The sequence below is a fragment of the Protopterus annectens genome, chromosome 6.part1, assembly GCF_019279795.1.
Source record: "Protopterus annectens isolate FY-2018-M chromosome 6.part1, PAN1.0, whole genome shotgun sequence".
NCBI classification, from domain to species: Eukaryota; Metazoa; Chordata; order Ceratodontiformes; family Protopteridae; genus Protopterus; species Protopterus annectens.
In genome coordinates, this window is record NC_056738.1 from 231,666,873 (window position 1) to 231,691,328 (window position 24,456).

A 24,456-nucleotide genomic window follows, 5' to 3' on the forward strand; every position below is an offset into this window, starting at 1 on the left:
TATATTACTACATGTTGTAGAGACTGTTATAACATGCTGGTGTATGATACAGCATTTATGGGTAAACGTCAATACCTTATGTAAGAGTATTTAGGAGAGACGGTAGCATCATTAAACTATCCAATCAGCTCTATGACTATGTAAAACCAATGGATATTTTATATGTGATTTATCAGCATTGGCTGAGTAGTTGACATGCACATAGTCAATTACACCACCCATTAAAACTGTAGCCCATTGACTCTCAATAGCAAAATTACTGCTGATGTGTTTCCTTTTGCAGTCGTTACACAGGACCTGTACCCAGTACATACCTCTCAACCTCTTAGAGAAAGGAATCTAGACAAAGCCATAAAAAAGTGGTATAAATAGGGACAATTTTGAAATACTGATCTTATAAACTTAGAAAGTTGATAGAATAACACGTTTTGCATTAGCATGATGTTTCTGAAGGGTATGAAGTCTAAAACTCAAATGTCTGTCATTATTTTCTAACTTCAGTCTTTAATGATTTGTCACTAGTTTGCCAGACAGCCACACTTCTGGTATTCTGCAAAAATTTGTACAGTTCAGAGGTATGACCCTGTACCAATCTAGGTACAGGTAAGAGGAAGCCCTAAGAGCTAATTATAATAACAGGCAGAGGAGAGCATGTATGCAGTCTAAAACTCTAAAAATCGACCCACCAGTGTATCTGTTTGTAATGGACATGCTCTTTATGTTCAAATGAGATTTTTTCCTACTGTGCAATTTATGCATTTCTTGTAAGTATTTACTGTAAAACTCCCAGCATATACTGACTGTATCTATTTTTTTTCTTCATATACATCTCTTCTGTTTTTGTTGTATAAAGTTTGCTTGCATTCCTAGGACTTTTATAACGTGTGTCATTGTTTTGCATATGTAAAGGATTATTTTGCTACTCATAAATATTAAAGTATATTATTTCTTATTTGCTTCTGCCAGTGTTCTGTTGCCTTAACATATGTTGCTCACATGAAAACAGGCTTTAGACATGTCAAATATTTCTGAAAAATGTAATGTATGTACACCATAACTGCAGAAATTCACACAGTTTAGAAGTCTTGCTCCACATGAGTTTGGTGTCTTACTCTTATCTGCAAAAAGAACCACGGACATGACTCACAAGGGCTGTCAGCTCTGAAAGGAAAACATGCATGTTTAGAATAGGATATGTGCCCTGTAAGTAGAAATGCTGGCTTACATAAAGACTGTTACTTTCATGGAAATATATTTGCTCTATTAAACTTTTTCGAATACCTTGTTATGTATAGAAAAAAATTATTACACTCTTAGCTAGATTTGTCAAAACAATACTCCTACTCAGGAAACCATACCCATTCACAACAATTTTTATGTTGTTGCTTTTTCATTCATATTTATTAATTTCTTCATAAAAATGCTGGATTAACACATTTAACATGAGAATGCTTAATGATATTTCAAGTTTCAAGGTACGTTGAGATATTGAAAAATGTGGTCTATTTATCTAACTGGATTTGCTCTTCTGGACTACTACAGGGATCTGTACTCGTTCACATTCTCATTTCTGTACTTATTTCACTAACCTTCGGACCAAGTGTTATCAAACTCTCCTCTCTATGCTGATAATCTAGTCATTTTTAAGCCTTCCAAATCCATCATTTCCTTAAGCATTTAGCTACTGAATGATGTCAAAGATCTCACTGACTGATTTCCAAATAAATGCTTCTAAATGGAAATAGTTATGATTTTGCACTATGCATTCCCCTCTTCTGTCTTATGAAAACAATAACACTGAGACTGTACCTATGTAAGTTCATATAAATATTTTTCTGGTCCTCCCTGTCTCACTGCTAGGCTTTACCTTCATATACTTAACATGGTTTACTATTGTTTGTGCAAATGACAGTCTGTCTGCAGCACTGCTGCTGAAAATCAGAATGCCGTGCACAAAATTTAAATGGATGGGATAGTTGAATACACTTATGTGAATGCAGCAGTGCATTCACATACGTGTATTCGACTGTCTGTACAGAGATCGTGGTAGAGTGGGGATGGGAAATTCATCCATATCCCCACTGCAGTGCAATTCTCAGAGTTGGAATATCTTGCTTTTTTCCCACTTTCTGAAATTTAAGAAAGTTCAGTTACAGATTTGCTGTTCTGAACTGTTTGTAAGTTTCTTGGAGGCCAGTGCTTGCTTGTGCTAAATGGAAGTCTCTGTGTTCACCAGTGGCAGTGGTTAACACTGAGCAGCCTGCCTGTCCCTGTAGGAGTGGTTACTGCCTAGAAGCTGTAGTTTTATTGGCCATTTTGGGTCAATTCCAAACTCCTTGATCTCTCTCTCTTAAAACCCTGCTGCCTCATGGTTTTGGTGTCTTTCCAGGCTTGATAGTTGTTGCTGAAGCACCTACCAAGGGGAGAAAACGCTGAAAGAAGAAAGGAGCCACTTTTGAGATTTTAAGTATTTTCTTCGGATTTTTTGTTTAAAATTACTGCTTTGCCGCCTTCTTTTCAGCATTTTCCGGCTTGCTAAAGTTTATATCTGTATTAGAAACAGTATTTAGAACACATATAGAGCCTGTTTACTGCATTTCCTGTGTTGCACTTAATTTAAAATCGTTTTTTTCTCTTAAAATTGCATTTTACCTGACTCTGGCCTAGCACTCAAGTGTGGGGTCATTTATTGCACTGTTCTGACTATTTTGCTACTTGTGTATCTCTGCTACCTTTAAACTAAAACAAAAAAAAAAAACAAAAAAAAAAATCTTGCTTTTTTCCCACTTTCTGAAATTTAAGAAAGTTCAGTTACAAATTTGCTGTTGTGAACTGTTTGTAAGTTTCTTGGAGGCCAGTGCTTGCTTGGGCTAAAGGGAAGTCTCTGTGTTCACCAGTGGCAGTGGTTAACACTGAGCAGCCTGCCTGTCCCTGTAGGAGTGGTTACTGCCTAGATACTGTAGTTTTATTAGCCATTTTGGGTCAATTCCAAACTCCTTGATCTCTCTCTCTTAAAACCCTGCAACTCTCTTTTTGCGCAGTCTTGTGCACAGAGTAGCATCGGGCAGCGCCGCTTAAACAGGTTTAAACTATTCTCGGCTCCACAAAGTCTGCTCTTCACTTTTTCCCTTAGAACTGCTCTAAATCTCAAAATAAGCACTCTATTTTCATTCTAAAGCCCTGCACTTGCTCGTATAAGTAATCTCATAGGTAAACACATTAAACTTAAGCACTACATCCTCTTATACTCCTTTTAAGCACTTGCTCCCTATTGGTTCTTTCTGATCAGTCAATAAGTAGTTCCCTATATTATTCAGGCATGTCCAAAGGTCAGTTTCGAGTTTACTCTCCAGTCCAACTGGTGAATCTGGGAATCTTGAGGCAATGTTACAACTGCCTTATGTATACAGACCACCTTCTCCTCCTCCCAACAAGCTCAAATATATCTGAGAGATGCAACTATATAGCCAAACTGGAGGCTAAGCTCTCTCAACCCAGTAATGGCACAGCCTGTCAGGAGGAGAAGGTAACCACACACACCACAAATCCAGTCTCACATAGACCTATCGCATCAGCAAACCAAACACATAATCACACAAAATATACTTGGAGGCTCTAAATAAAAATCTGCCTAACCAGCAGACACCTCCAAAGCAGACATCCAAGCAACCCCTACCACGAAACAATACCCATGTAGCACATAGCTCACAAAGTCAGTGTGCCACACAGTCACAGCCCTTAAGGCTAAACAACACACCTAATACACTTGAAATAGGTGACTCTATTGTCAGAAACACTGACGTCCCACTCACCAGGCTGAACAAGGAGAAGGTCACTGTAAGCTGCCTGTTGGGTGCCAGGATCCGCCACATAACACAAGCACTCAGGTCACTCCAAAGCAAGTAAAAATATGACTCCGTCACTGTCCATGCTGGTGTGAATGACCTGAGACATACCTCCCTGGACTACATGAAAAAAGACGTAGAGGAGCTCTTTGATCATGAAGCCCAGGCCGGTATGACCCTGACCTTGAGTAGCATCTTACCCTCACCAAGAATGATGCAACAGTATGAAGGCAAAATGATCAATTTTAACAATTGGCTAAAGTATTGGTGTCATTCAAAGGGGATCCATCGTCTGTCAGCCTGGGATGACATGCTCGACAAGCCACGTTGCTTCACTAGGGACGGCTTGCACCTGTCACCCCTGGGTTTTCGAATACTGGCAAAGGCTCTTGCCTCCCCCATAGTGCCTTTTTTAGGCAAGGCTCAAAAGACAAACCCACCTCCATAGACAACACAAAGAAAAAAAAACTAAGGGTAATGCTGCTCAACGCCAGAAGTCTAAACCTCAAGATGCACACACTCGAGACTCTCCTCAGTATGGAGAATATCGATATCTGTTTAGTAACAGAAACCTGGTTCATAGGTTAGTACGAAGCTAACTGCCCTTGCGAGCCATTTTAAGCCTAGCCAATTATCCCTTGTGAGACTCAAACCCTGCACCTTGTGTTTGTAAGGCAAACACCTTAAACATTTGGCCACCCTCCCATCCCTTTGGCCACCCTCCCATCCCAAACTAAAACAGGGCTTAACTGGTCCCAAGAATGACCATGCTAGTATGGAAATGCCTTAGGATCATAGGTTAGTACTAAGCTAACTGTCCTTGCGAGCCATTTTAAGCCTAGCCAATTATCCCTTGTGAGACTCAAACCCTGCACCTTGTGTTTGTAAGACAAACACCTTAACCATTAGGCCACCCTTTCAACCCCAAAAGTACTGGGCCTTTGCAGGATGTGAACCCAGCACCCTCTACAGTACAGTCACAGAACTTAACCACTAAGCCAAAGCTCCCGAGAGCACACCAGCACTAACAGGTTATACTTCATACCATGCTTTCCGGCCCCAAAACTCGGACCGAACCACAAAAGGAGGGGGAGTATCCATATTTATCAAAGATACCCACACCTCCAGTTTAGTGGCACTGCACAAAGCATCGGAGACCATCCATGTACAACTAACAGTGGGCAAAACTGCCTTTCAGTTTGTCGCCTGCTACAGACCACCCTCCCAAATACAGGAACCTCACTCGGCTTTCCTGAGAACACTGGAGAATATGAAGGTCTCTCCAAACACCATTATATTGGGTGACTTCAACTACCCAAACATTGATTCGGAAAACTACTCAAGCCCAAACACCCTCGCCCAATGGTTCCTAGAATTTATAAACTCAAATACTATGGAACAACTAGTCACCACTCCCACAAGAGGGGAAAACATATTGGATCTGGTCATCACCAACCTGAGGTCTCTATGTTCCACACCAGAGGTATACCCCTCATTGGTAAGATCAGATCATAAGCAAATCTCACTGGACATCCATATTCCATCCCCATCCCTAGCCAAGGAAACCACGGTGAAGAACTTCTCAAAAGCAAACGTCACACTTCTCAAAACTGAGGTGGAATCCTTCAAAGCCCCCAGGCCAGTGGAAAATATGGCCCAAAATGCAGAATCCTTTACAAAAGCATTCTATGGACACCTACAGGAATGTATGGAGCATGCTATCTCAAATAAAACCAAGATTCACTCCTCCAAAGGCAGGAGACCTGTCTGGTGGACCCCGGCCATAAATAAGCTATACAACAGAAGGAGAAAGCTACTACATGATAGAGCAAAATACCAAAAAGGGAAGGCATCTCTGATCAGTACTAGCAAGAAACTACGATCCCTCATAAAATCATCTAAGGCCAGCTTCGAAAGAAAAATTGCACAAGACACTAAAGATAATGACAAGGCCTTCTTTAGTTATGTCAGAAACCTGGGAGGCAACTCCCCGATATGCTCTGAGTTAGTGCAAAATGACAAAAAATACACTGAACCCACAAACATTGCTAACATCCTGGCAGAAAGGTTCAGTGCAAAATTCTCCCCCCCTTCCCCCCCAAAAGAGAAAATGTCTATCCCAACAGAGTGTAGCCTTCCTGAGATCACAGATGCACAGGTGAGAGCTGCCCTCTCCAAAGCAAAAAAACACAGCATCAATGGGACCAGACGGTGTCCCGGGCTGCATCTTACACGAGCTGCAAGAAGAACTAAACCCTCGTATAAAGTCACTGTTCAATCTCAGCCTTACTACAGGATATGTACCCAAGGAATGGTGTATAGCAACAGTGGTCCCACTCCACAAAGATGGTGCCACAACAGACCCCGGAAACTATCACCCTATAAGCCTGACTAGCCTGGTCTGCAAAGCTATGGAGTGTATCATCATGGAAATCATAAACAAAAACATTGGGAACCTCCAGACACTGGATCCTACCCAATTTGGCTTTGTTAAGGGCAGATCTTGCCTCTTGAACCTGGTTGACTTCTTTGAAACAGTTACCAAAGCCATAGATGAAGGGAAGGTAGTCCACATAGCCTACCTGGACCTCGCAAAAGCCTTCGACACAATACCCCACTCGGGCATCATAAATAAGCTCACCAGCTTAAATATCAACCCCTATGTCACAAGATGGGTTGCAAACTGGCTCAAGGATAGAACCCACATGGTAGAATAGCAGGTGCCATGTCAGACTCTAAACCAGTTACAAGTGGCATCCCACAAGGCTCAGTCCTGGGACCGTTCTTGTTCAGTATATATTTCTCCGAGCTACAGGCTAACATGGGTGGACTATGGCTGACCAAGTTCGCAGATGACTGCAAACTGGGTGCCGTAATTGACTCTCCGGCTGACACAAGCATCCTCCAAAAGGGTCTCACAGGGACGGATAACTGGTGCCAGAGCCATGGCCTAAAGCTAAATGCCAAAAAGTGCATAGTCATCCCCTTTGGGAAAAACAAAGTGCCCACAAATTACCACATAGGTGGTAATCCATTAAGCACAGAAGAAGTAATTAGGGACTTGGGGACCCAAGTAGATAGCAATCTCTCCTTTGACAATCACATTGCCAAAGTGGTTAGAAAGACCTTCTATATAGCCCACCTTATCACGAAAGGGTTCGCATCCAGATCAAGAGAGGTCATTGTGCCCCTCTACTCATCACTTATCAGGCGCATAATTGAGTACAATGCCCCGTTTGAGATGTACCTTACCCGACACTTGCAACAACTGGAAAGACCCCAAAAGTATCTCACCAAGAGGATTAAGGGGCTCAAACAGATGCCCTATGCAGCTCAGCTAAAGAAACTCCAGCTCTACTCAGTTGTGTACCGCCTACTCAGAGGCGATCTGTGTCTGACGTATAAAGCCATGTCCAACCCAGAATTAATGGACATGCTTCACCTCAGAAAATCCAAATCCCTTAGAGCTACATGCTCCAGGGACTTGAACCTTAGCACAGAAATAAATAGGACATGCTGAAGGGACAGATTCATATCCCTGAGGCTCCCCTCAGTCTGGAACAAAATCCCAATCCATGTTAGGCAAAGCCCCTCACTGACCCTCTTCAAGAGAAATCTTGACGAGTGGATGGGAGATCGTAAGTTTACCCCTGGGATCTCTTCTGTGTCCCTGCTTGACAGAGGTACAGTAAACTAACCTTAAAAGGGCTACCTTCTGTGACCTACTGTACAGAGGCACAGTCAACTAATCTAAAAGGGTGGCAAAAGCCAAACACACTCTGGCTAGGCTTATAAAGGCCCTATGGCAGATAGCCTAGTATCAACCTATGGACCTATGAACCTATTAGTAGCGGGGGGTGTGGCGGGTGCAGAGGGGCTTGCCCCCCTACAAAAATATGATATGTCGTATAGGATTCTGATTAACATCAGATCCTGTACGGCTATCACATGATGGTTTCGGTAACAATGTCGACTCAGATGTGTTGATCATTTGGGTCGACATTGTGGCCATTCAAAATGTTTGTGTTAAGTTTTCCTGTTTGTTGTTTCAAATGGCAAATGTTTTACATTCAAACAAACAACAGTAAACCACTTAATGCATCTAACTTTCAGGATTAGAATTAACTCTGTATAGTAGAAATAAATAAGATAATACTGAGTACATGTTAAAGTAGGCATTTAAGGTAAACTGTTTATAACAATTAAAGTGATAATATGGAACATTTGTGGCATTTAGTATGCCTGCTGTAATAACCATTCCTCATTTGGGTGAGTTGTTCTATGCCCTAAAGCAGTATACCACTGGAAGAAAAAAAAAAAAATATATATATATATATATATATATATATATATATATATATATATAGATAGATATAGATATTTATTTATTTTTTAATGCAGGTATAGAGATAAAGCTCAGTGATTAGTGCTAAAGGTGTAACTGTGCAAAATAACAACACTTTCCTTTCTGATATTAATTCATGTGCATGACTGTATACATATCTTTCACTCCGGTGCTTTTTTCAAAGCTGACTCATATACACTGTTACAAAATTAACACAATAAATAGTATATGTGTATCTGCACACACTACGGAGATTTAGCAAAAGAGAAATGCTAGAATGAGTCAAGTGAAGAATGGTAAAGAAGAGGCTTAATTAAGAAAAAAACCAATTATTTACTTAAGTCTGCATAAAACAGGAGTATCATTAATTGAATTTTAGAATAACTTACAGTCTAAAGTAGAGCTTATTAATATTTTTGGGGAGGCTACTTTTTATTATTCTGACATGCTCCGTTTTTTTTTAATATATTTTTTTTATTTGGTTTTAAAACAATAAATAAACAAATCAGTTATAAAACAAACAAATAACTATCTGCATTGTCCACAACTGATCAAGACATTAAAGTTATACATATCAACAGTTAATATTTTTCAAGCAAGTCTTTAATTTTAAGCCAAGATTTGTATGAATGTGCAATATTACAAGTTCTCATCTTTATAGTATGCAGGTCACTACTGCAGACAATTGTTGGCATATTAATAAATTCAACATTAGAGAGGGTAACTTTACTTTTTCAATTTTTGGTAATTACTTTTCTGGCTATAGCAAGAATAAACCAAAGAAGATGCACCTGGGTTTTTCAAATAATCTCAGGAACTGGAGCATAAATTAAACTAATGATTTAGAAATGCTACATCTGTCTGATCACAGAGCTTGAATTAAGTTATTCATTTCTTTCCAAAAAGGGGATAGGACTCCACATTCATATATATAATATACTTCCAATCAGCTATTATTTCAGAATTACATCTCTAACATTTAATTCTATTTGATTTATATATAATTATAATTTTGTTAAGACTGACAAAAGCTCTGTTCAAGAATTTCCAAGTGAAACTCTTCAATATAATGAAGACGTGGTTTTTATCTGTAGATTTTAATATTAATTTCTTATATCTTCAGAGAAGTTTTCATTATTAATTTTTGAGGAATAGTTCCAATAGGAATTTTCTAAATATGTGCAATCTAACTTAAGAATTTTATAAACTTGCAACAAATATGATTTATTTTTCATTGCATTATTGATATTTATTAAGAATTCCAATAATATGGGGAACAATTTCTTATCTAAGTTAAATATCTTATTTATCTTTGTGTTCACATAGTCTCTAAATAATTGTAAAATTAACCACTTCTCAGAATTCTGATTGTATTTGGACCTTAAAATTCCAGCAACATACACACACACATACACACACACACACACACACACACACACACACACGTGTGTGTGTGTGTGTGTGTGTGTGTGTGTGTGTGTGTGTGTGTGTGTGTGTATATCAGTGGCATTTAAGAATGTATGTCATTAAATTACTTTGTTGTTTTAATACTAGCATTTTGTTTAAATTATGAGTTTCTAACCAGCCATCTGTATAGGCAATGGGAAACACAGAAAACATTAAGTCTTTAATACAATGGTTAGAATATGTGAACTTTTGAAAGGAGGAAATGATGTTATTTAAATTGAGAATTTGAGAAGAGGGTGTAATTCATTTTACACAAAAAAAACCTTTTAATAACCAGATAAAATTATTAGGGACTATATGTTTATGTCTGGTTGTGATATATTTATTATTTGCTAATAACATTTCTTGATGTATTTGTTTCTGTTTTGAATTATATGATGAATTTATCCAAAACACTATAACTTTTACAATTGTTGAAGAAGCATACAATTGAATATCAAACATTTTCTGTGCCAATCAATGGAAACTCTTGGTATATTAGGATGCCAAAAATATTAATTAGAATATTATTTATCTTCTTCATCATTTCTTTTGATTGAGATAGTACTAAACATTGTAAGACAAACAATATATTGTAAGGAGAATTACCAGCTTAAGAAGCATTAATTAATCTTTCATGGTAAAGAAGAATTTGTTCCAATTTGTGACTAAACTTAATGTTTTGTCAACAACCTTTTGAAAGTTTGTTTGTATAATTTCTTTACTATTAGATATAATGGTTATACCAAGGTATTTCATTTGACTGATATTACAATTGAAGTTAGAATATTGTCTGTATTCATATTGTACTTATTTTATTATGATTATGAACTAATTATATGTTCTAATTAATTTTCTGTATTTCCTATTGCTAGTAAAATATCATCTGTAAACAGCTGAATCTAGTTTGAAATCTTTTTTTTTTTTTTTTTTTGATACCGTTAATGTTCTTACTGGATCTAATACTGTTAGCAAAGGGTGCTATAGCTAATGCAAAAAGTAAAGGTGATAATGGACAGCCTTGTTTTGTGCCTTTTTGTAATTTAAAGGAATTAGAAAGAAAATAAACTTTTTAACATAAGCACAAGAGTTGTTGTATAACTTAAAAGTGTATAACTTCTTGCCAGAACTAATTGAATTAATTTCTAAGTGTTTAAGTGGGTATGACCAATTAAGTGAATCAAAAGCCTTATCTTATAGAAAGTTATTTTTTATTTTTATTTGCAGAGTCTATTAATGTATGTATTCTTATTATATTATCCTGTACTTGTTTATTTAAAATAAACCTAGTTTGATCATTAACTAGTTTAGGTATACAGTAGATATAAAAAGTTTACACATGAGTACATGTCAGGAAAATCCTACTAGGACAGCTGAAATGTATTTGAGGTTAATCAGAGTCTCTTTAATTGATGGCAGGTGTGTACCTAAGAACACTTAATCCTGTAATTAAATCAAAAGGTGCTTCAACAAAGTATTAGTTTAAGAGTGTGCGCACTTATGCAACCAGCTTATTGTATGATTTTTATTTTTTATATTTTTCCCCTAACATATTTGCTTGTTTTTCAATTGAAATTTACGGGTTATAGGTCACATTAAAGGTGGGAAAAGTTTTGAAATGATTTATTGTGATCTCATTTTTTATATCACAAAACCTGTCATTTTAACAGAGCTGTGCACACTTTTTATATCCACTGTAAATATATTTATTCTGTTAGCTAAAATGGACATGAACATCTTATAGTTCACATTTAAAAGTGAAATGGGTCTGTATGATGAACACTTTGTAGAATGCTTATCTTGTTTTAAATTAGGTGATATAAGGGAATATTATCATGCTGGGGGGACTTCAGCAGTTGTTTTTATTTCTGTATAGACCTTATCTAATATTTTAACTGCATCATCCGGTAGTATTTTATATAGTTCTGGTATAAGAGCATCTAAGCCTGGCATCTTATTATTTTTTTAACTTTTTTATTTGATATTTTATTTCTGTTAAAGTGAATGGTCTATCACTCTTTTTTAGCTATAAAAAAGTGAAATACAAAAACTTCGGACTCTCCACGTTTTTAGATAAAGTAAGACAATTTATTTGAAAGAAATAAACAAAAGGTGAGCGCTTTCGCGTATCCTCTGATACGCTTCTTCAGACAATGTACAACTAAAAGGAGTCAGGGTTTTTATAGGAGGACATAGTTCAATTATGCAATTAATTAATTAATTAATTAACTGGTGATTCAATTATGCTATTAAGTATTTAGTTTCTTTGAAAAATTTTAAAGCAATACACTGGTATAAGACTTGATGTGATATAATGAACATATTTTGATGTCCATTTAAAGTTATCTAAAACGTACTTTGCATATATCATCCCAATATATAACATAATATATGATATACAATTCATATTTGTTCATAACCTTTCTTAAAACAAATCTTATCAGATGGTAAATATTATAAATATTAAAAATGCATTCTGGCAATAAATAAATAAGTAAATAAATAAATAAAATAAATAGACAAGTAAATAGATTTTATAATATCATAAAGTCAGATGTGGTCAGTATTCTTATCTAGCATTGTTATAAATGCTATATAACATATATTTACAAGTGCTATAATAAAATATAGAAGTTACATGACCAAAATATATTTGTCTATTTAAAATTAAATTAAATTAAATGCATTGAATATAAAGATAGATTTTTTAGCTGTTCACTTGTTATTTTATTATTTATATTTTCCCTTAGAAAAGTTTCAACTATATCATAATCATCTAGGTTGTTTCTATTATTATTTATTATTTATTTTTTCATAAAATATTTGAAATCCCGTAAGAATACCTTTAATACCTGCTGCTCTTTCTTTTTATTATTTATATGTGATGTAATTTTTTAATATGGTTTAGTTTATACATTTTCTTTGATCAAAAAGCAAGTTTATGCATGTTTAAAGCATTTACTGAATATGCCTAAAGTTTAAGTTTTTCCAGGTTTATTGAAACTTTATGATTTAGAATTTCAACATATTTTGTATACAACTTTTTAAGTTTAGACTGACTGATAATGACATTTGGTTTTAGATTTAACCTTAGTTTATCTATTTTGTCCTGTAGTGCATTCATAGGATCATAGGAGGCTACTAGGCTAATGGCCCCAGGGCCCTTACAATTCTAGTCAAGTTCCACCCATGTTCCCAAGGGTGTCTGATTCAAGCAGACAATAAATCATCACCTATTGCCCCTGTCCAAGAGGGACACAGGTGGAATTCCTGGGGTGAATTTCTGGTTACCCAACCAATTTATGCTTAAGTAGGACCAACAAAGAGCTTTATTTAACATGAATAGGAAGCTTATTCCAAAGGTGGGACAACCTCTGTGAAACAAATCTGTCTGTCCAGCAAATTCTGTTGATATCACATACCAGGTTAAGGTCCTTTGAGCAAGTGACCCATGTGCCATTTGACTTGCAAATTTGCAGTATTTCCATTAAAGCTGGGTCAGAGACTGCTCTATATGCAAGGCACAGGTTGCCTCTGAGCAATCTGCACAGCACAGGGTAATGTGACAATGATTTCAGTATGTCTGCATAAGACAGATCTTGAAGACCCTGAATTTTCCTTGCAAGAAACCTTTGTTTCCAATTGCTGCAGGTGTTTGTAAAGGAACATACTAAAGGGAGCACTGTACTCCATTATTGGCCTGAAGAGTACAAAGGGATGGTAACCTCATTTTTTCTGGAAGCAATGCCCTTACTTATGACATGAGCAATATAAAATGCCTTTCTTACCACTGTGGAGACATGGTGATCAATGTTAAGGTTACTGTCCACCTGTGTGTCCAGATCTCTCACTACTGATAGTGTTCTTAGGGTATTGCTATTGATGTGGTAGTTTGCCGGAACATTACCCTTTCTGTAGGGGATGATAATCTATTTTTTTGCATTTAGATTAAGACCATGATGTTGGCACCAGCTATTAGTCTGCATAAAACCTTCTTGCAGGATGTTGGCATCACTAGGGGTTTCAATGATTGCTCCCAGCTTGCAGTCATCAGTAAACTTTGTCAGCCATAGTCCTTTAGTTTTAGTCTGTACTTCAGAGAAGTAGATTCCAAACAGTAGGGGTCCCAAAACTGATCCCTGTGGAACACCACTGGTTACAGGTCTGCTGAAGGAGGTGGAGTCCCCTATTTTGACTGTATGAGTTCTATCAGTGAGCCAGTTTGCAACCCACCTGACAATACAAGATCATAGGATCATAGGAGATTACTAGGCTATTGACCCAGAGGCCATTTTAAGCTTAGACATTTCAACCCAATGTAATACCTTAGAGGTAGTAGTCAATACCAAAGACTGCATTTAGTGATAACTGCCCATGTCTAGGAGGGTTGCAGGTACTATCGCCGATAGAAATTTATGGTGCCCCATCCAGTCATCCAGGTTCCTCTTGAACAATGTCATAGAGATGCTCTGTTTCACATGAATTGGTAGCCTGTTCCAAAGATGTGGAAGTCACTGGGAGATAAATCTGTCCCTTCAGCATGTCCTATTAAAGTCACAGGCCATAATTAAGTCCCTGGAATGGGTAACCCCAGACTCATTTGAGTTACGGATATGCAGTAAGTTCATTAGGTTTCGGCCTTGGGTTGCTTTGTAAGCCAGGCATAAGTTTCCCCTAAGAAGTTTGTATGATACACAGTATAGTGACAGGGATTTTAGTTGGCCTGTGTAAGGCACATGCTAGAGGCCCTTGATCTTCTTTGTTAGATACCTCTGAGATCTCTCTAATTGCTGTAGGTGCTTACTACTGTACATACCAAATGGGGCGTTATACTCAATTTTGGCCCAGATAAGTGCCGAGTATAGGGCGGGTTAACTTCTTTTGCTCTCAAGATGATGCCTTTACTAATCAAGTGAGCTACATGGAAAGCTTTCCTTTCAATGGCAGACATATGGTGGTCGAAGTTAAGGTAGAGGTCAACCTGTGATCCCAGGTCCCTTACCACTTCATGGGTACTTAGGGTATTGGTATTGAGTTGATCATATGAAAGGACATTGTTTGCACTGAAGGAAATGATGATGCATTTCTTTGCATTCAGTTTGAGACCATGACTAATACACCAGTCTTTGCTCTGTGTGAGACCATTGTGGAGTATACTGACATAATTTGGCGATTCAATGATTGCACCTAGTTTGCAGTCATCTGCAAGCTTTGTCAGCTACAACCCTTTAGTTTTGACCTGAACTTATGAGAAGTATATACCAAATAGTAGGGGGTCCCAGCACTGACCCCTGTGGCACCTAGCTGGTAACAGGTCTACTAGTTGATGTGGAGTCAATCACTTTGATAGTGTGTGTCTTGTTTGGGAGATAGCTGTCAACCCATCTTACAACAAAAGGGGTTACATTCAGTTTGTTAAGTTTATTGATAATGCCTGACTGTGGAATTATGTAGGAAAGCCTTTGCAAAGTCAAGGTGTGTTGTGTGCACAGATTTGCCCTCATCAATGGCCTTGGTCACACTTTTAAATAAATCCACCAGATTTAACAGGCACGATCCGCCCTTCACAAAGCCAAATTGGGTAGGATCCAGGGTTTGGAAGTCACCTATGTCTTTATTTATGAGGTCCATAATGATATGTTCCATGGCCTTTCAGATGAGACTGGTCTGGCTTATAGCTCTGTAATTCCTGGGTCTGTTGCTAGCCCACCTTCGTGGATGGGAATAACTGCAGCTGTTCTCCATTCTGCAGGAACAAAGCCTGTGGTTAGGCTATGATTGAAAAGGGCACTTAGCGATAATACTAGTTCATGTTTTAGCCTGTTTAGAAGCCTGGGATGTCATCTGGTCCCATAGAGGCCATGTTCTTTGCCTTGGACAGGGCTTTGAGGACCTCATCTTCAGATATATAAGGTGGGGGAAAGTTTGGGGGAGGGTTTGTTGTAAGTTAGGAGTGGATAAAGGGGAGAAATTTTCACCAAACCTGTCTGCTAGCAAGTTTCCTATCTCTGTGGGGTCAGTGTGTGTGATATAATTGGCCAACAGTTCTGCACATGCTTGGGTCTTACGCTTTAGGTTACATACATAGCTGTAAAAGGCCTTATGGTTATCCTTGGCCATACATACTAGGTTTCTCTCAAAGAAGCTCTTGGAGGGTTTAACAAATTGTCTTATTTGCCTGTTAAGGCTGAGGAGAGTGCTTTTCCATTGTTGGGTCCTTGTCTTTGTTTTCATGGACAGCAACATTTTGTGTTTTTTGTAGAGTTTGTTGATGCTGGAAGTCCACCATGGCAGCTTGATTTTACTTGGGGCTCTGGCTTTGATTCTATCTAGTACAGCTCAGTTTATATACTTATGCAAGTGTTTGTATAGGGCTTTAGTGTAAGCTTTGGTGTAGTTACTACTTTCAGCTTGGGCTGGGTCTTGAAATGCATTTTTCCCTTCACCTAGGAGGGTATAGTTTACCTTGGTGAAATGTTTTAGTCTGTTTTCACCCTTTGTGAGTTCTGGTGTTAGTGTTAGTTTGAAGGTGACTGATTTGTAGTCAGTTTTAACTAATGAGGGTCTAACAGTTTCAGCAGTGCACCTGTTTGACATGTTGGTGAGGACCAGATCTAGAATGCTTGTTCCTCTTGTCAGAGTATGGACAATTTCCTGCAGGGCATTTGAATTCACAAAATCAAGGAGTTTTAAGCTAGAGTAGGTGATGGAGGGTTAATTGAAATCCCCCATAACCAGTGTAGTCGGTAAAATTTGGATTGCCTTCAGTTTGGTTAAGTAGGCTTTATGACCAATGGAGAGGGATCTGTAACTGGCTAGGACTTGAATGGGGGTCTTATCCAATGTAACCTGGACCTGGAGAAACTCCATGGAGTTGTTCAGTCTAACTGGATGTGAAGTGAATTTATCTAATGCAGATTGAAACACTGCCCACTTTGGTTTTCACACATTCATTTTGCGATCTAAAGGTATGGAAGGCATTGTATCCTTGCACGGCCAGTGTACTCTCTGAGGCCTTAAACCAGGTTTCTGTGACTGCACAGACATCTACATCTTCTAATGATAGAAGTGCTTCCAGGGAGTGCATTTTTTCGTTTAAGCTCCTAGCATTTAGCAGCATGACCCTTATTTTGTTCTGATTGGTTAATTTCACATCACTAATGTTGTTTTTGAGACCTTCCTAAAAAAAAGGCATTATGGGGGAGGCAAGAGCCTTTGCCAGCAGTCAAATGTCTAGGAGGTGCCAGGTGCAAACAGTCTCTGGCAAAGAAGCAAGGTTTGTTGACCATGGCTTCCCAGATAGACAGAAACTGGATCTTCTTGGAATGACATCAAACACTAAGCCAATTATTGAACTCAATCATTTTTTTGTTTATACTGTGGCATCATTCTAGGTGAGGATACAATACTGCTCAAGGCAAGGAACATACCTGCCTGGGACACATACTCAGAGAGCTCAACCATGCCTGTCTTCATCTAGTCTAGTGAGGTACTTCTCAGGTCATTAACACCAACATGAACTATGACTGAGTAATAACGGTACTTGTTGCTGAGAGACCTGAGTGTATGTGTGATTTGGCGAATCCTGGCTCTGGACAGGAAGCCTACTCTGACTTTCTCCTTGTCCAACCTGCTGAGTGGGACATCCGTGTGTCTCATTACTGAGTCTCCAATAACAAGAAAACTTGGCATTTGAGTGTTAGGCCTTACGGGCTTGGTGGGTGAGACACTGATGTTGCTATGTGTCATGGGTGCTGCGGAGACTGTGTTAGCTATAGCAGACATGTTTTGGAGGTCTCTGTTGTTTCGGTAAGTTTTTCTTGAGAACCTCCACATATGTGGATTTACGGGTTTGATGCATACTATGTGTAAGAATAGTGATATGTGTATGAGTAGTGGTACTACGTGAATATGTAGTGGTGGGTGAGTTGACAACCTTCTCCGTGTTACTTTTTTGCATGAAACAGAGCATGGATTCTAAATTCTTGGTGTAAATACATCTCTCACACTCTAAACTAGACTGTGAGGATTGTCTGTGTACATGAGGCAATTGCTACACTGCCTCAGACACCGAAGTCAACAAAGTTGGTAGGAGAAACAAGGGTAGTCCAAGTGTCCATAATGCTAGCTTGAAGACTGTTGTCACTAGAGATGGCTTTTCAGAAGGAATCAAGGAGGAGCTTGGCGAACAGATATTTCTGCCTGGATTTTAAGGGAAAATTTGTTGAATTTAACTGTCCAGCTTTTGCACACAATTACTCAGTGCTGAGCAACACACAAACAACATAAATACCAGAAGTTAAAACTTGAAAAAACTCTAACAAAATTCAAAAGAACCAGTCAGGATCCTTATTCCAAGCCCTAAACTGGCCTCCCTTTACCAGTCAGGTGCCAATCAAACACAAACATATCAGGTTTATGGATATCAGTTGAGTACAACAACCCTGTGTTTCCAAATGTTAGCCAAACATTCCACTTATTCTGTGCTGATGATGCCATAAGAAGGCAGAAGCATGCATGTCCACATCTAGCAGGGGTTTGGCTTTATTGGACTGAATTTGTCCATAAATAGACTTAAAAGAAAAAGTCATGGACATTCAGAATTGCCATTTTGCTGAAGCACCTGATGTCCATAAAGGGTAAATTGCATATATCACATGTTGCCTCTAATACTAGAGGTTTAAGGAATCACACAGTGGAAAGTCTAGCTTTGCTAGATTTTTCTTTTTGTTTTTTTATAACTGATTGGTTGTTCTGTGTGACCTTTTTATTCATTGTTTTAGTTTGTTAGTTGGGATATTTTGCAGTCACCCTAAGATTTATGGATATCAGTTGGGTACGACAACCCTGTGTTTGCAAATGTTAACCAAACATTCCACTTATACTGTGCTGATGATGCCATAAGAAGGCAGAAACATGCATGCCTACAGCTAGTGGGGTTTGGCTTTATTGGCCTGAGTTGGTCCATAAACAGACTTAAAAGAAAAAGTCATGAAGTCATGGGCATTCAGAAATGACACTTAGCTGAAACACCTGATGTGCGTAAAGTGTAATTTGCATATGTCCCATGTTATACTCTCCAATATGGAAATTGCTTTACACTGAATCAAAGTTAGCTGTCCATGAGGCTCCACATTTCTCAGATTTTTCCCAAACTGCTGGAATCAGTAGCCTTCATTTTTGAAAATGTTCTCAGAATAAACTATAACATTTATAGAAACATACAGTGGAGCTGACAATTAGCAGTCAGGTAAGATTCCCCTGCTGCTATATGTTATAGACTGTTTATCTAAAAAAATACACTTTTATCAAAATATTGATTGAATTAGATAGTTTGTCTGCACTATTTATTAATTCTAGTTGAAACAGACAAAGCAAGCTTTCCAAGAATGTGGTAAGGCAACTTAATTATGATTATTCCTTACAAACCTAAGCCTTAATAAAGATTGTTTCTGGAATTTTATACTGTTTTGATACTGTCATGTCAGGCTGGTCTAGACACAAAGCTCAAATTTTTCTTAAACCTAACAAATGACTTAGATAATCCCCAATGATTGTGCATAACCAATGCATTGTAAGTAACTTAACTTAAAGTAAAACTACAATTATAATGCTGGTTCAGATCACATTGTTGGTTGTTTTATTGAATGAAGTTACAGAAAAGGCAAAGACTGCAGGTCTGCAGCTATAGTTGCAGTTCAAAGTTCTGCTACTCACTTTTAAGAATAAATAGCATGTGCAAATTGCATTTTAGAGATCATTTAATGTCGTCTGTGCCATTGGGTGTAGCAAGCAAATTACATTTTGTACTCACAAGCTCTTAGTTCTGCCCCCTGGCTACTACTCACTTAAAACTGGACACATCTCTTAAATTGCTGCCCCTAAGCACTTAGTAAATGTAACATTTTCAGATGTTTCCTCTATAACTATTAAAGATATTGTTTTTAAATTAGCAGTATGGCACCTGTTGTTAAAGGAATTCATTTAGACATTTGTAGACATAATATGACATGAAAAAAAGCCATGTTGATGTGATGCTCAGAAAAAAAAATGACTCATTAGTGTACAAAGAGTGTGCCTGGTTACACCCGTGGTCTGTGCACCCATTATAAAAAGATGTGCATTTTGAGAATTTCATCTGTTCTTCAGACTGAGGTGATCTGACTGTCTTGTCAGTCTGACTGAGGAAGTCAGACTGTTTGTTTACCACATAGACCCTTGCAGATAATATTAAATTAGATGATGTACTACTTAATTGTGTAAAGCAGTTTCCCCTCTGATAAATAATGGCATGTGAGCCACAAAATTGCCATTCCTCCATTTGTGGGGTTTTACAGAGATAAGAGCAGGTAGCAATTTGCCCTTTTGCTGCATGCCTATTTCATTCTGACAAGGAGATTTAGCCCTGAGTAATGGCAGGTATATCATTATTACCCCAGCCAAGTCTACTGGGAATTGCTGTTCAGTTGATTCTCAGCCAGAGCCAAACCCATGTCATCTGTACCTGTCTGCTCATGCAGCCTGACTCAGCTGATAGCAACATTTCTTTTATACTCTGCATCAGGTGTGTTTGATTATGTACCAAACACTAGTAAATTTGCGAGAAAAAACGTGTTTTTATTTATTATTGCTGGTATCAGTGCTATCTTAATATTTATGTAGAAATGTGATTGTAGGTTCAGAAATATGCACAAAGCTAGACAAAATGCAATGTATTAGAAACATATTCATGTGAGAAACTAAATGTTATCAGTGTTTAATATTTATCGAGTTAATGACATTGCTAACTTGGAATGTCTGTCTGGAAAGATCAGTTTTCAGTGACAGACTTTACATTAACAGCAATATATGATAGGGTTACACATATATAATCAGAATGAGAGTAACAGTATATAGTTACATATAATCATACCTATAATAGATCAAACACATTTATAAACAACATCAAGAATTTATAGTAGTTTTCACAGAAGACATAGAAAATGGCATACATACCTCTCAATCTTCTGACACTGAAAACAGGTACAAAGGCACTTGAAAAGTATTTGCACATCCAGCCAAAAAGCTGGTCATCTGATTTTCATACAATGTGAATACCAAATGGCACATAACTCTTTCCACCTCCTGCAGGAATGTGGGATACTACTCAGAAATGTGTTTAAAGACAGAGTAACAAAAATAATGGAAAATATATGCACATTATCAAAAAGGCACTTTAATTAACTGTATTGCAAAATTCTATCACACAAGGTCATTTATTTTTGCTTCTGAGATGTGCCCCCTCTTTTTTTTTAATTACTGGTGGCACTAGTATGTTGGTGATGTAATGTGGTTTTCTGTTTACTAAACAGCCTCAAATATGACTTGCCATGAAGTGGATTTAAAAAATTGTGCAATGGGGTAAATCAGACCTTAAAATAGGAACAAACTTCCAAAAATAGGTACATCGTATGCATGGGTAAATCAGGCCTAAATGTAACAATGCACCGCCAAAACAGGGGCAGGTGAGAGACCTGATGACATTCATGATGGTATATAAGCTAGTATATAATGGTATTAATTTCCATGCATCAACTGTGATGCATAAGAACTCTAAATATGCCTTGCACTTAGAATTAAAATAACGTGTTTTGCATCTTGATAAAGCTTATATAACCCCACATGTAATTGGAATTGTCTTCAAAGTTCTTTTATAGCACATCCTTAAAAGCTAACTTCACTTCAATAAATCTAAATTTGTGTGATAATTGCAAAGTTTCTTAAATAACTTTCTGTTTTTGTTATACAGTGTTTTAGTTATCTAAAATTCCTTCTTTTACTAGAAGATAATTTATACATGGAAGAAGTGCTACAAATGGAAACAAATGCACATGACAACTTTTGGACGCTACCTGTAACATACATTTATGTATTAAAGTTAAGAGATTTATGTTAAGAAAATTTTTAATATTAAAGATGGTCACTGCTGCAAAGTAGCACTCCTTTTTTTGTTAGCCATAATTATTACTATTAGAAGCAAATGCATTTATTTAGAAGTTAATAATAACTCCTTGTTATACATTGTTTTACTTAACTTGTTTTATATTTCTAATCTACAGATTCTGAATTAAGACAGAACTTCATTGAAAGCAGAATTTCAGTCTTCAACTGAAGCCATCGGCCATGGATATCAGAGACATACTCTGCCTTTGCTTTAGCATTGTTGCATTTTTAACAAAGACAATAATTTGTACTACATGTCCAGCTTTGTGTCGTTGTGATAATGGATTTATTTACTGTAACGATAGAGGTCTCACTTCCATTCCTGCAGAAATACCTGACGATGCCACAACTCTGTATTTGCAAAACAATCAAATTAACAATGCAGGAATCCCATTAGATATGAAAAACAAACTAAATGTGAAAGTCATCTATCTTTATGAAAATGATCTGGATGAGTTTCCTGTAAACTTGCCCAGGTCACTCAAGGAGCTCCATTTACAGGACAACAACATCAGGACAATTTCCCGGGATGCCCTTGCAAGAATTCCATTGCTGGAAAAACTTCATCTGGATGATAATTCAGTATCTACTGTAAGCATAGAGGATGATGCTTTTGCAGACAGCAAACACCTAAAATTGTTATTTCTGTCTCGCAATCACCTGAGCAGTATACCAACAGGCCTGCCTAAAACACTGGAGGAGTTGAGACTTGATGATAACAGAATTTCCACTATTCCACAATATGCTTTTAAGGGGCTTAGCAATCTAAGACGTCTGGTTTTGGATGGCAACTTATTGGCCAATCAAAGGATTGCTGATGACACATTTAGTAGACTGCAAAACCTTACTGAACTTTCTTTGGTAAGAAATTCACTTGTAACGCCACCACTTAACCTACCAAGCTCTCATCTACAAAAACTTTATCTCCAGGATAATGCCATTAGTCACATCCCCTACAATACACTGAGTAAAATGAGACAGCTACAAAGACTGGACTTATCCAGCAATAATCTTACTAGCTTACCTAAAGGACTTTTTGATGATCTTGACAGCTTATCCCAGCTTTTATTGCGAAACAATCCATGGTACTGTGGATGCAACCTTTTGTGGCTGAGAGACTGGGTCAGGATAAAATCTTCTGAAGTCAATGTCCGTGGCTTAATGTGCCAGGCACCTGAGAAAATTCGTGGAATGGCAATAAAAGATATCACCACTGAAATGGATGAGTGTTTGGATCCCGGGTTACAAAATAATGTGATTCCTCCCAAAACCACAACAAGCATTCATACAGCTACAACACCTCAAGGCTCACTCTTCACACTCAAATCCAAAAGACCAGGCATCAGGATACCAGATTCAAATATTGATTATCCTATGACAACAGGCTCTGGCACTAAGGCATTAATAATCAATGTCAAACCTCTGACTGCTGATTCAATAAGAATAACATGGAAATCACTGTTGCCTGCAACGTCATACAGACTTAGTTGGCTCCGTTTAGGTCACAGTCCAGCTGTAGGATCTATTACTGAGACCCTTGTGCAAGGGGACAAAACTGAGTACCTCCTCACAGCACTTGAACCAAAATCAACCTACATTATTTGTATGGGTACCATGGAGGCTGGCGAAACATATGTAGGGGATGAAAATACTGTATGTGCAAAGGCTGAAACTACCGAAAGCTATAACCCTTTAACAACTTTAAACAGGGACCAAAATGCAGACCAGATAATTGGCCTTCCTTTGGCAGGTATCATTGGTGGAGCAGTGGCATTGGTTTTTCTTTTCCTTGTTCTTGCAGCTTTTTGTTGGTATGTTCAGAAAACAGGACAACTCTTTACTCGTGACCAGAATTACAGTCGAGGAAATAGGAAAAAAGATGATTATGTTGAATCAGGCACCAAAAAAGACAATTCTATTTTGGAAATTAGAGGCCCTGGTTTTCAGATGGCACCTCTAAATAATCAGCCACGACCTAAAGAAGAATATGTTATACATGCCATATTTCCATCCAATGGGACAAGTCTTTACAAGAGCACACACACCATAGGATATGGCACCAATCGAGGGTACAGAGACGCTGATATTCCAGACATTGATTACTCATATACGTGATGGAATGGTTTCTGGTTCACAAAGATGACTAATGCTGCACTGATATTTAGAAAAAAAATGACTATTTTCAAGCAGAATAGCTTGGGACAATATTTTGTAAGAAAATAAAAATTACATAAAAAGACATAATTTATATTTAATATGCCAGATACAATACAAACACAAGACACTTGTTAATGGGAGAAAACTACCTACAAATTTGTGTAAATTTCAAGTTTTCTTCAGGGATGGGACAAAACAGAAGCAAAAAACTACATTTTCATAACAGGTTTCTGGCTGCTAGCTTTTGAAAAAATATGATGTTTCAAAGATGGACAATAAAAATAAAGTTTTTTTATTACTTATATACTGTATATTAGATATCCTTATCATCTATCCGAGGAAATTCTAAAATCTCAAGTTTCTCCTCTACACTGTCTCATAAAGTTCACTGTAACTAGATAAAATGGTAAAGAAAAAAAAAAGACATTCTATACTGAAACCCTTATTTTTCTTTGCAGTTGTAATTTAGCAATAGGAGTACATGCACCCCAGTTTTCAATATCTTGTCTAGAGGTGTGCCTCTGATGTTCTTTGTGTTTCACTGTTGCAGTCATTACATTTGGGTTATCTGCTTGCAGTAGCCCTCAGTTGGCCTGATAAACAATGTCTTGGGTCCTGCGTCAGTTGCTGTCCCTTCTTTCATGACGTCAGGTCGTCAGAGTTATAAAGCATGCAGCCAAT

At 37.6% G+C, this 24,456-nt stretch overlaps 1 protein-coding gene across 1 annotated transcript in view; it reads left to right on the forward strand.

The window, feature by feature from the left end:
- Positions 1–24,073, forward strand: part of FLRT1 (fibronectin leucine rich transmembrane protein 1) — a 353,492-nt gene extending 329,419 nt beyond the window's left edge. The window contains exon 2 of the mRNA XM_044075671.1: positions 21,735–24,073. Within this exon, the coding sequence (XP_043931606.1) occupies positions 21,799–23,733 (1,935 nt within the window). The 5' untranslated portion in view covers positions 21,735–21,798 and the 3' untranslated portion in view covers positions 23,734–24,073. The remainder of the gene's footprint in view (positions 1–21,734) is intronic.
- Positions 24,074–24,456: the final 383 nt, after the last annotated feature.